Here is a 13128-nt window from a genome sequence, read left to right as displayed (position 1 = left end):
GTTTCCCTGAGGGCAGAGAGGCAGGTAGGAGCCGAAGCGGTGGCTTTCAAAAGCCAGAAACTAACTACTGGATTCAAGGCAGAAACGATTACTTTGAAACGGGTCGAGTCAGTTGATCGCAGTGATGAGCACAATTTCTTCCATTAGGACAGCACTGGGTCAGGCATCGCTGTGTTTTACATGCAAACGCTCACATGATTTCCTCCCCATTTTACACGGGAGATACGGACACAGAGGGAGTCCTTGCCCAGGCCTTCTTAGCCTCCCGCGGCTCTGCCTCACTGACAAGCCTCGACTTGTTCTCCCCGACTCCCAGGGGCCAGCTCTGCGTGGAGTCTATGTCGCTTCCCCCAAGCCTCTGCCACGGCCATCCTCCACTCTGCAGCCAGGGACAGCTTTTAAAAAAAATAAAAGTAATCTGGGACCGGTGCTCTGGCGTAGCTGGTTAAGCTGCCAGTTACAATGCCAGCATCCCATATGGATGCTGGTTCGAGTCTCGGCTGCTTCACTTCCGATTCAGCTCTGCTGGGAAAAGTAGAAGATGGCCCAAGTCCTTGGGCCCCTGCACCCGCATGGCCCGACTCCATCAATGTTTTTGCACATGTAGTTTCTCCCTCCATCTGGGACCGTTAGGGAGTGAATTGTGTCTCATCCTCACCCCCACCCCTAATACACATGTGCAAGGGGGGGGGGGCAGACACTTGTCCTAGCTTTTTGGACGTCACTTGCGATGCCCACGCTCCATATCAGAGTGCCTAGTGCCCAGTGTCTGAGAGCTGGCAAGAGAGACCTCACCAGAAACCATGCCCAGTGGCAGCCCCTATGCTGTCTAAGCCTCCCAGTCTGTGGTGCTGACTGAGACAGGAGCAGCGCCTCACTCCTCAAGTCTTGCCTTAACCATTCATTCATTCATTCATTCATCCATCCAACAAATGCATTGAGCACCCACGTGCTCAGGGAAGCCTTCTCTGCAATGATGCCTATTTCCACGCTGTTTGCAAAACTTGTCTTTCACGTAGAAGTCACAGATCCATCACTGAGCACCTCCTGTGTACCACACACTATTGCAGACGCTTGGACCAGTCAGTGAACAGACTCCAGCCCTCCTGAGCCTTAAGGAGGGCTCATCAACACGGTAATGCCACCCTCTACAGTTCCTGGCACACAGTGGATGCTTAAGAAATGCCTGTAGAATGAATTACTGGATCAGGGTTTGAGTCTGGGGTCCCTTGGACCTGAAGTCACAGAACCACTGTTCTCTGACTCGAGCCAGCGATCCATATGGGATGCCAGCACTGCAGGCAGAGGCTTAATCCACTATGCCACCACGCCGGCCCCTCCCTGTGCATTTTCTTCCATGTCTTTCTCGGTCTTCATCATCAGTTAAGGTTGAAGGTGTGTGGGGGAGGGGCGGGAGGGCATGGAATGGAGGTGAGCGGAGCCAATCAGCAGGAAGACGCCATCCGTGTGTTCATTCATTCATTCATTCATTTGAGCACATGGGGCCCCAGCTCAGCCAGGCTCTGTGCTGGGCATGGGGAGGAGCCAAGCTGCCGAAAGTGCTGTCCCCGCCCTCTGGGAGGGAGCTCCTGTCCCAGGCTTGGAGACCCTGACAAGCAGGGAGTCCAAGTGGGGGCAGGCAGCCTCGCAAGTCCTGGGGAAGCTGCAGATAGAGGAGGAGCAATCAGTCATCTGTGATAGTGAATACCTAGGAAGACCCCCTTCTGATGGGAGGAGGGGCGGCTGGTCCCAGGAGAGCAACAGGTTGGCTGGGGGTGGGGTACAGACCTTGGTCTCAGGGAGTGCCCAGCTGACTCAGCCCCTGTCGTGGGAGAGGTCAGTCCAATGGGGGCGGCGCAGAGGCCCCCCCCCCCCCAGGGAGCTCCCCACTGCATCGCTTTGCCCACTCAGGAGGGGGAGAGGGCCAGGAGACAACCGGAGCCCTGCCACAGCCCACTTGGCTGAGACAAGTCCTGCCAGCCTTGGAAAGCAGGGCGTTTTCAACACGGGAAGGCAGAGGTCGGGCAGAGGTGTTGCGAGCCTCCCCTCTCTCTCCCCCCTCCCTCCAGAGAGGCATTTCTGGAAGCCTCCAGTTGGTGCGGGACCTGGGCAACTGCTCTGTCTGTCAGCCCCTCAGCTGTCACTCTGCGCCCAAAATAGCAGCAGCTGGGGTGGGCAAGGAGGTTGTTTATGTGGGGCGGAGGTGGCAGAGGCACGGGGCGGGGGGGGGGGGGGCTGTGCTTGGGGAGGGGGAGTGCCCCTCCCTTCTGGATCTTTCTCTTTCTTGGGCTGTGAGCCCATGACCACCCCCAGGACTGCCCCTAAGCCCCAGGGGCACAGGCTAATCAGTGCCTCCACGTGGTCCCCTCTGTCCAGTCTGGGGAGGGGGAGGGCCCCTAGGATCCATGACAGACTGCAGGGCCACCTGCCCCTGTGGACAAATATGGTCTGGAGCCACTGGCAGGGGTGATAAAGGGCTGGGCGGGCGGGCTGGGCCTGGCTGGCTGGAGGTGTCGGGGCAGCTTGGAGGAGCAGCATCACAGAGCAACGACAGAGCCACCACAGGCAACGTGAGCTGGGCGGGGGGACGGCGGGCCTCTGGCTAGGTGGCTTCACCCACCTGCCCACACAGGCTGGCTGGGAGGGTCAGAGGGCGAGGCATCGGGACCCTGAGACCCCTCTCAGGCCAAGCAAATGTCCTAATGGCTGTCTGGGGCAATGATTTGGGGACACTGAGGGTGGATCCCTCCTAGGCAGAATCCACCATGGTGGGATGGACCAGGAGCTGGGACTGCAGGCCAGAATCCCAGCCCTGGGTCTGGAGCAAGGGGCTGGCCCTGTCCTGACAGATGGCGGAGGCAGAAGCGGTGAAGCTGAAGGAGGAGGGGAACCAGCACTTCCAGCTCCAGGACTACAAGGCGGCGACAAAGAGCTACAGCCAGGCCCTGAAGCTGACCAAGGACAAGGCCCTGCTGGCCACGCTCTACCGCAACCGGGCAGCCTGTGGCTTGAAAACGGTCAGGGGCAGGATGGGCCAGGCGTGGGGCTGAGGGCCCTGGGGTGGGGGGCAGCCCCTGAGTCGGCCATCGTCCCAGCCGCCCGTCTGGACCCCTCAGTGGGGCCTCAGTGTGCCCACTCCCTGGGGAGACAGAAACTCACGCAGGGCAGCCTGAGGCTCGCGCAGGAGCTGTTTGTGGGTGCAATTTCACGGCATCTTAAGATCAGCCCTGTGAGCCCTGTTGATACCCACTTCCGGCAGATAAGAGCCTCAGGCCTCCGAGGGCATCGTCCCCCTGCCTGGGCTCTCCCAGTGGTAACAGAGCTGGGCCTGACTCCCAGGTTCATCTGATGCCAGAACCTGTCCACTTTTCATGCCCAGGGATGGGTGCACCCCAGGGTGTCCAGCAGCCTGCAGCTTCCCCAGCTACCCCTTGCCACCCTCACGGCTGCAGTGCCCTGCACGGGGCCCTCATTCACCAAGTCTCTGTCTCCGTCTGGCATTGCAGGAGAGCTACGTCCAGGCCGCGGCAGACGCCTCCCGAGGTGGGCAGCCCTACCCCACCCCCGACCTTGCCCTCACCCCCTCGCCTCCGCATGGTCTGTCTTGGGTTTTGATTTTTTGGGGGGTGGGGGTGGGGTGAGGGAGAAACTGAAGTGAGTTTGCAAAGAAGGGAATGAGCTGGGGAAGGTGTGAAAAGCCATCCTGTGGAGAGGCACAGGGGGAGCAGCAAGTTTTCAGCCCAGAGAAAGCGGCTCCCAGGTGGGCTGGAGCTAGGCCTCCCCATGCCTGAGAGGCTGTCACAGCAGGACTGGACTGCATCTCTGCAGCAGGGGGCGTATTTCAGATGGGAAGGTGGAGGGGCTTCTGGTGGAGCTGCCTGGAGGAGGAGGGAGCTCCCCGTTGCTGGGGGTATGCAAGCAATGGATGAGCCCTTGGTGGGGATCCTGTAGCAGGGCTTGGAACGTCAGGACTTGGATGAATCGTTCCCCGAGCTCCTGTCCCATCCTGCTAAAGGGAAAGTGGGCCAGGCAGTCCACATGCATGGGGAGCCTCCAGGAGGACAGAGAAGCCTGGCAAGAGCAGGAGGGGAGGGGGTCCACAGCCTGACCCCCTGAGGCATCGCCTGTCCCCCACCCCACCCCTATAGCCATCGACATCAACTCCTCGGACATCAAGGCTCTGTACCGGCGATGCCAGGCGCTGGAGCACCTGGGGAAGCTGGACCAGGCCTTCAAGGACGTTCAGCGCTGTGCCACCCTCGAGCCACGGAACCAGAACTTTCAGGAGACGCTGAGAAGACTCAACGGCAGCATTCAGGAGAAGGTGAGCCGGGCAGCCCCCCACAGACCCTGGCTGTGCCCATTTCCAATCCCGGTGGGGATGGTGAGGGGAGCAGAGCCAGCCCTACCTCCACACGCTAGCTGGGGGCAGCAGGTGGCAAGGACAGGCGCCACAGGACAATTGAGCAGGTGCACCTACCTGTGAGTGATCAAAGAGGTGTCAGGATGCTTTTCAGTGGGTACAGGCCAGCCAGGGCTACAACACAGGTCTTTTACATTCCAGATAAGGAAAAAACATCACTGTAACTTAGCGATCTTCCTCTGTCCTGGCTATCAGATGCTTCCTGGGAATTAAGGGACACTGATGAGGGGTAGAGGAGAGTCAGGAGCCAGGAGAAAGGTGAAATCTTTTCTAGGAAGTTGAGGGGGTAGGGGAAGGGAGATCCAGGACCAGAGGTGAGGACCCCAGCACCCTACTCCTGGCTCGGCTTCTAATTTTCTGAGGGACCCCTTGGGATGTCAGTTCCCCTCTGGGAGAGCAGGAGAGTCACCAGTCACCGAGCTCCTTGTCCCAAGGCCCAAGAAGTCCCCATGGCAGGACCACAGCTCCCTGTCCAGGGTGCAGGCTGGAGGGCAGGGGAAATACAGTAGAAGGGGAGATCGGAGGAGGGGTGGGCGAAGGGAAGACCTCTCCCCAGCCCAAGGGAGTGTGGAGCAGCAGAGCAAAGCAGTGGGAGGCAGAGAAGGAGCTGGCCAGGTGAGGAAGCTGAGTGCTTAAGATGCAGAGCAGGGAGGTGGGGAGGACAGCACGAGGCCCTCGCCCCCTAGCCGAATAACCAGGCCCACAGACTCTTGGGAGCTGATTCAGGTTTCCAAGTTTGGAGATGTGTTTATGATTTAGTCTCTGTCTGGCTGTCTAACCTCTGAGTGCCCCTGAGGCTCTAAAATCAGGCTGCTTTCGAGACTGTTGCAATGCCCAGGAAGCGAGGGGAATGAGATGAGCACCATGGGTCAAGGACTCTTTAAAATGTTATTTATTTGCAAGACAAATAGACACCTCCCTTTCATGGTCCATTCCCCCAAATGCCTGTGGCTGGGCCTGGCCAAAGCCAGGAGCCAGGAATGCAGTCCAGGTCTCCCATGTGAGTGGCTGGGACCCAAGTACTTGAGCCATCCCAGGTCTGCACAGGCAGGAAGCTGGAGTTGGTAGCCGGGTGTAACTCAAACCCAGACATCCCAATATGGGACGCTGGCCAGATGTCCATCCAAGTCCCGGGTGGGGACTTGATTTTTTTTGCACCAGTCTATCCCCAGCATCTAGAACCGTGCCTGGCACGCAGGCTTTATTTCAGCTAACTGTTGAGTGGTAAGTCAGCCAGTGTGCTGGGATTGAGTAGACACCCCAATATTACTGAGATGAGCTAGCTGTGGAACGGACTGAGATTAAGTGGTGCCGCCTGATTCCTGCCTCCCCCCTCCTCCTTCCTCAGCTCCGCGTGCAGTTCTCCACCGACTCCAGGGTACAGACCATGTTTGAGATCCTCTTGGACGAAAACAGCGAGGCTGATAAGCGGGAAAAGGTGAGTGTGCAGGGCCAGTCAGTAGAGGGCGCTCTCTGCACCCATCAGATGACATCCAGCCAGCACTCCCCTGACCTTGAAGAACACGATAGAAAACAGAGCCTGAACTTTTAGGGACCAGACAGAGTGAGGAGACTCGTGCACAGGACAGGATCCTGTTGTTAATTAAAAATGTTGACATTTTGTTCATCGTGGATTTTTTTGAATTGACTTAATTTTTTAAAAAGATTTTACTTTATTTGAGAGGTAGAGTTACAGACAGTGAGAGGGAGACAGAAAGGTCCTCCCTCCATTGGTTCATTCCCCAAACGGCCGCAATGGCCAGAGCCGCACCAATCTGAAACCAGGAGCCAGGCACTTCCTCCCAACTCCCATACAGGCGCAGGAGCCCAAGCACCTGGACCATCTGCCACCGCTTTCCTAGGCCATAGCAGAAAGCTGGATTGGAAATAGAGCAGCCAGGACTAGAACCGGCACCCACATGGAATGCCTGTGCTGCAGGCAGTGGATTAACCTACCGCGCCACTGCGTTGCCTGTTGACTTATTTTTTTAATTGCATTAAATAGTATTTATCCCAATGATGGAGTTTCTTGGCGCCTCCTTACATTTTGCATCCAAGGTGAGTGCCTCACTTGCCTCATCATGATTTCAGTCCTGAAAAACAGTGACACATTTAAGTAATGCTTTACTTCATTTAAAAATGTTGGAGAGAAGTCATTCTGAAACATTCAAATACTCACTGATGCAGTCTTCTTCACAAAATTTGTTGCATTTTTTCATGTTCTAGTCCTTCTTCTGTGGAAACAAATTGGACATTTGAGTGTCTTCCTTTTTTTTTTTTTTTTTTGACAGGCAGAGTGGACAGTGAGAGAGAGAGACAGAGAGAAAGGTCTTCCCTTTCCTTTGGTTCACCCCCCAATGGCCGCTGCGGCTGTGCACACTGCGCCGATCCGAAGTCAGGAGCCAGGTGCCTCTCCTGGTCTCCCATGCAGGTGCAGGGCCCAAGGACCTGGGCCATCCTCCACTGCACTCCCGGGGCCATAGCAGAGAGCTGGACAGGAAGAGGAGCAACCGGGACAGAAACTGGCGCCCCGACCGGGACTAAAACCCAGGGTGCCTGTGCTGCAGGCAGAGGATTAGCCTATTGAGCCGCGATGCAGGCCGTCTTCCTTTTTTTTTTTTTTTTTTTTAAGTTTATTTTATTTATTTGAAAGACAGAGTTACAGAGAGAGGTAGTGACAGAGCAAGAGAGGTCCTCCATCTCCTGGTTCATTTCCCAGATGGCCTCAACGGCTGGAGCTGAGCCAATCTAGAGCCAGGAGCCAGGAGTTTCTGCCAGGTCTCCCACATGGGTGCAGGGGACCAAGGACTTGAGCCATCCTTTGCCGCTTTTCCAGGTGCATTAGCAGGGAGCTGGATTGGAAGTGGAACAGCTGGGACTTGAACTAGTATCAATATGAGATGCCGCCACTGCGCCACAGTGCTGACACCATGTTTTCCATTTATAAGAACTAAACAGAGGATGCCTGAATAATGTTTCCTAGTTTGACAGTCAATAAATCCACATAGTATGCAAATATCTTCTATAACAACTCTTGTGAAGACATACTGAGTGGTCATCAATGAAGATACAAAGCTCTCCACTGATAAAGATGGTTCTTTTAAAATATTTTAAAAATTACTTATTTTCATCTTATTTGAAAGGCAGAGAAACAGAGGATGATCTTGCTCTACTATTTCACTCCCCAAATGCCTGCAACAGCCCAGGCTGGTCCATTCTTTTTTTTTTTTTTTTTTTACAGAAAGAGACAGTGAGAGAGAGAGAGAGAGAAAGGTCTTCCTTCCGTTGGTTCATCCCCTAAATGGCCACCACGGCTGGAGTTATGCTGATCCGAAGCCAGGAGCCAGGTGCCTCCTCCTGGTCTCCCTTGCGGGTGCAGGGCCCAAGCACTTGAGCCATCCTCCACTGCCCTCCCAGGCCACAGCAGAGAGCTGGCCTGGAAGAGGAGCAACTGGGACTAGAACCCGGCGCCCATATGGGATGCTGGCGCTGCAGGCAGAGGATTAACCAAGTGAGCCATGGCGCCGGCCCCCAGGCTGGTCCATTCTAATGCCAGGAGTCCAGAACTCCATCCAGGTCTCCCATGTGTGTGTAATCTTCCTGGTTACCACCTTCTGCCTGCCTGAGAACTTTTACAGCTCCAGGGTCCCCTGACTAGGCAAACACGCAAACTGACAGTACTGAAAACAGATAGAAGAGAAACTATTCAAGGAAAATGGCCCTCCGAGTAGAAGCCCTTTGCTTCTGAGCCTTTCCCCTAGTCCGTCTCCGTAAGCACACACACAGTTAATGCAGGCAGAGTGAATGTCGGAGTCTGATTCTGCTTACCGAGGCTTTTCTCCAAATGGCTGTGCAGCCTTTTTATTTATGACTTTAATGGCTGCAATCTATTTCACCAAGTTGATCTTTATGCAGGTTACTTTGTCTTCTTTTGAATTATGTCCTTTATCTGTGTTTCCAAGAGTAGAATTACAATGCAAGACAGTCTAAGGGTATTCTGAAGATCCATCCTTGCACCAGCCCCTGATACTTACCCATGGTCAAGGCCTGGGCAGCCACGCTTCCTCAGTGACCCCACTGCCTCTTCCCTCTTTCAGGCCGCCAACAACCTCATTGTCCTAGGCCGTGAGGAAGCCGGAGCTGAAAGAATCTTCCAGAACAACGGAGTGGCCCTGCTGCTGCAGCTCCTGGATACTAAGAAACCAGAGCTGGTGCTGGCTGCAGTGCGGACCCTGTCGGGCATGTGCAGTGGCCACCGAGCCAGGGTGAGAGCCTGGCTGTGGGGTGCCAGGGTCCGGGGGGTGGCATGTGGGTACAGCTGTGACTGGCATAGATAGCGCCCAACAGAAAGTCACAATCGTGGTGGTCTGGCCTCTAACTGAGTACAGCAGAATCCAGTCTTTTTCCTTTGAGCTGGAAATGGGTGTGACTACGCAAAGATAAGCTTAGTGAAAGTGGTTTTGGGGGAAGAACTGAATGCAAAACCTTTGATATTATGTAACTCTTTATACTAAGTCTTTGAAGTGAGGTGCATATGAGGGAACAAGAAATTCCTGGAAAGTGGAATTATAAGTCTATTTCAGTGCAAAAAAGTTTCAAACTCCATGCATACAAGGGATCTTCAAAAATTTCTTGAGAAATGTGTATTATGAAAAGATTATGCATAGATTTCAAATTTTTTTGCACCAAAATGCACTTATCTTGTTATTCCATTTTTGCAAACTTTTTAAAATGCTCACCTGTCTTACATTTCGATGCATTTAGGTGGGGAGTGTCTACTGTGTCAGCTGGGCCTAGCTCTGCACTCTGCAAAGGGATGTGGCTTGGGTTGTTGGCTGCCTGGGTTTGCTTCCCCCCTGCATGGGGTGGAGTAGGTGATACCCACACCCCTCACCTGCATGGCAGCTGACAGGGAGGGGCAGGGCCACTGATGGTGACTTCTGCGGCTGTCCAGGCCACGGCGATTTTGCACTCAGTCCGCATAGACCGCATCTGTAGCCTCATGTCTGTGGAAAACGAGGAGATGTCCCTGGCCGTCTGCAACCTGCTGCAGGCTGTCATCGACTCCCTTTCTGGGGAGGACAAGCGAGAGCACCGTGGGAAGGAGGAGGCCCTGGTTCTAGGTAGGAGACCTCCTGCAGTTTGGGCTCCAGGGGTTGTGGGGGGTGGGTGGGGGAGGGGAGTCGGCCTCCCCTTCTCTCCTGCTGCCATCAGACTGTGTAGTCCCTGTACATGGAGGTGGTGTGGGTTTGTTTTTGTCTGTATTTTTTGATTGTAAAAGTAACAGAGATGTGGCAGCAGGACTCACAATAGCCAAAAGGTGGCAGCAACTCAGTGTCCACCCACACAGCCCTGGATAAGCAAAATGAGGCCGATGCAATTGAGCTCTGGGAGGGAATGGAGACCCACCCACTGTTTATTGGGAGCTCTGTGGTTGGATGGTGGTGACCATTGTGCAGCAATGTCAATGTACTTCATGTCACTTAAAATGGTTACAATGGGAAAATTTATGTTCCATATATTTTACTACAGCTTAGAAACAGTAACAGAGGCTTCCTGGAGAAAGTGGAACAAGTGTAGAAACATTTCAAGATGGAACAAAACCTGTAGTCGCCCATTAAGATAAACACTATTATCACTATTGTGGGTGACTTCTTGTGCTTTTTGTCTCCATCTCTAAAAATATCCATTGAGGAAAATTGGAACTCTGCTAAGAATAGTTTTATGCTTTTTCTCCACTGAGCATTATATTATAGCAGCTTAATAATCTTTAAAGGGATTCCTTTGATTTCAATAATTATTGACTTTACTTTTGTTTGCTACGTGTACACACATACAGACCCATGCTTCTCCACAACACCCAAGTCTTACACTTCAGCCTAGGGGTTCCTGCCCTGGCCAGGAGGCTCACGGGGCCAAGTTCACACAGAAGAGTTTATCTTAAATAATTCCATAATATTCCTTTGTATGAATTTTTCATAATTCATGAATCAGCTCTGTATTATTGGATATCTGGATGGGTTCCAACTGGCATGTTTATAAAGAAGTTTCAGTAACTGGCATTAACATAAATTCATGTTTACATTTATAATTATGTCCTTGGGGCAAATTCTAGAATTGGGAGAAGGCTATGGTCCAAGGCCATGGACATTACTGAAGTTCCTCTGCCCCCTCACTGTCCAGCTCCTTTCTGAGTGGGCTCACCAAGGGACGACAGTTCTCTTTGCGTTGTGTTCTCAGCAGATTCGAATACTATCATTCTTAAAGATGTTTTCCTATTCAGTAGATGAAAATTAGCTCATTTGAATTTAAAAAATAACTAATGACGTTGATCGATTTTCTTTATCTTGATGAATACTAGCCATTTGAGTTTGTCTTCGAATGGCTTGTTCATATTGATAGCTGTTTTTTCTGCTGGGATATCAGAGTTTTTCGTGTTTGTTTAGAAGAGCTGTTTATACATTGAATAAGCCTAGCCTTTTGGAGTCCTGGATTCTTGGTGTAGCTTTGCCTTTACTGTTGTAGTGGCCAGTGAGTCCCTTTCCCTTCCCAAGCTAGAATTCTTGGGTGGTGCAAGACAGCCTCATTTGGGTGGCTGGTGGCTCATTGCTGAGGTCAACTGTTACCGGTGAATGGCAGAGTTCTTGTCTTCGTGCAAGAAAGAATTCAGGCATGAGACAGAGAGTGGTGGAAAGTAAAATAGCGAAGTTTATTAGGGAAGGGACATCCATAAGAACGTATGGACAGAACCTGAGAGAGAGTGCCCAGTTGCTCGGACTGGGAGGGAAGAGTGATGTTACATGGTTGAGTGGAGAGATTACACCTGGGCAGGCAGGCAGGCAGGCAGGCGACTCAGCAGAGAGGAAGAGGGCTGAGCGCGCTGTCAGGTTGAGGCGCGGGGGTGGGGGGAGGGTTAAGGAGATGGATCTTTGTCGTCTCACATCTTCTCCTGAAACAAAAGACTTTATGGGTGTAAATACTAGAAACTCCTATCTGAGTTTTCCCCCAGAAGTTATCAGACAGGAGGAAGCCTAGCTGTCACCGCAGCCCTGGGTTTAGAGGAAGGGTGAGCAAGACCCCCTGGAGGATCGGGATCCTGGCAGGGTACTTGAAATGCAGATACTGGGCTGCATCTGGAAGATTATCAGGCAGAAGGGGTGGGGACCCCCACCTGGCAGGTTATCAGGTAGAATGGGGCAGGGCAGGATGCAAATACTGGGGCAGGGCAGGATGCAAATACTGGGCTGCCCCTGAAACGTTGTTATTATCGGGATGACTTTGAGGTACATATGCTGGACCCAAATGTCTCCTTAGGCCTTTGTCACACACACATAAGCTCATATCTGACTTCCTACCTAACACAATCATGATTTTTTTTTTTCCCTTGTGGCCTCTCTGGCACCAGCTTGGATTTCTACATAGCAGAGTGACTGCACTCAAAAGGGACAGGCCCATGGGCAAGTGCTCTGCAAGACTCAGACTTTGCCGGAAGTCACATGACCCCCCACGCCCAGTGTGGGAGGGGCCACGGGAAGTGTGCATCTTGAAGGTGTGCTTCACTGGGGGCCACAGGGTGCAGTCTCCTGTGGCTTCCCTGGGAAGTGGCAAGTGCTACAAAATTCTTTCATACCTTATCTCAAAGCTATCTCCTTTTGGCTCCACCCACCTCTGGTGCCAGTTCTTCCCCAGAGCCTCACAGGCTGAGACTGGTATCTAGCCTCATGACACAGCTTCCTCTGCAAACAAGCCCTCCTCTTCCCTCCTCCAGGGTAGATGGCCCCATTCTTTCATCCATTGTTTATCTGATGCAGTTTGATTGTCTCTACTTTTCTGCCTGCCTGCTGCCTGCCTGCCTTTGAGCTCCATCCAAGAATGAGAACAAAAGCCTTGTCTCTGGGAGAACAGACAGGGCAAAGTCAGGAGGAAGCATTTATCGCTCTGTACGATCTGTCGGGGAAGTCCTGGCATCAAAGGCAACTTGAATTCATCCTCCCAGCATGCCCTGGCCTGTGGGGAGTAAAATGTCTTGTAAGGACTGTGCATTTCCTTTCCAGAAAACATTTGATTAGGACAGTTTATTAAAACTGCAGAAAGCGTTTCTGAATCTCTGCCAGTCACTGCCTGGGAGTGAGGAGCTTTCTAGGAACCAGCTGTCCAAGCCTGGAGCAGGCTGTCAGAGTCCAACTTCCACGGTGGCCCAAGCTGCCTTTGGGGTGGCATTGAGGGATTCTTCTCCCTTTCTAGGGGTGAGATGGGCAACACTCTACTTCCCTGGCAAATTCACATATCGGGAAAGTGCTGGAGTCAATATTCCCAGAGCTCTTCTAGAAGTTTCTGCATTCCTGGTCCGATAGATCTGAGGCTTCCTGCTCCTCTCTGTTGACCCCTGTCCACTTGTTCCTCAGAAACCAAGAAGGACCTGAAGCAGATCACCAGCCACCTGCTGGACATGCTGGTCAATAAGAAGGTGTCTGGCCAGGGCAGGGACCAGGCGCTGAACCTGCTCAATAAGAACGTCCCCAGGAAGGACCTGGCCATTCACGACAACTCACGCACCATCTACGTGGTGGACAACGGTGAGGAGGTGGGAGGGCTTGGGCTCGTTGGAAACTTTTAGGCGGGCACTTGGTCCCTGGCACTGAGCCAAAAGCCGAAGGGGTGAGGCTCTTGTCTACAGTGAGCTGTTGGTCCAACTGACGAAGCAG

General features: G+C 53.0%; 1 protein-coding gene across 1 annotated transcript in view; it reads left to right on the top strand.

Annotated features, from left to right (window-relative positions):
* The first annotated feature begins 2225 nt into the window (after positions 1-2225).
* UNC45B (unc-45 myosin chaperone B) overlaps positions 2226-13128 on the top strand; it is a 31374-nt gene continuing 20471 nt past the window's right edge. The window contains exons 1-8 of the mRNA XM_089317390.1: positions 2226-2570; positions 2850-3017; positions 3507-3543; positions 4149-4324; positions 5772-5861; positions 8521-8688; positions 9378-9546; positions 12829-12999. Coding sequence (XP_089173516.1) covers positions 2406-2570; positions 2850-3017; positions 3507-3543; positions 4149-4324; positions 5772-5861; positions 8521-8688; positions 9378-9546; positions 12829-12999 — 1144 coding nt within the window. The 5' untranslated portion in view covers positions 2226-2405. The remainder of the gene's footprint in view (positions 2571-2849; positions 3018-3506; positions 3544-4148; positions 4325-5771; positions 5862-8520; positions 8689-9377; positions 9547-12828; positions 13000-13128) is intronic.

Source organism: Oryctolagus cuniculus, chromosome 17 (assembly GCF_051225735.1).
Source record: "Oryctolagus cuniculus isolate XC-2025 breed Fujian yellow rabbit chromosome 17, ASM5122573v1, whole genome shotgun sequence".
NCBI classification, from domain to species: domain Eukaryota; kingdom Metazoa; phylum Chordata; class Mammalia; order Lagomorpha; family Leporidae; genus Oryctolagus; species Oryctolagus cuniculus.
This window is presented reverse-complemented; position numbering and strand designations above follow the sequence as displayed.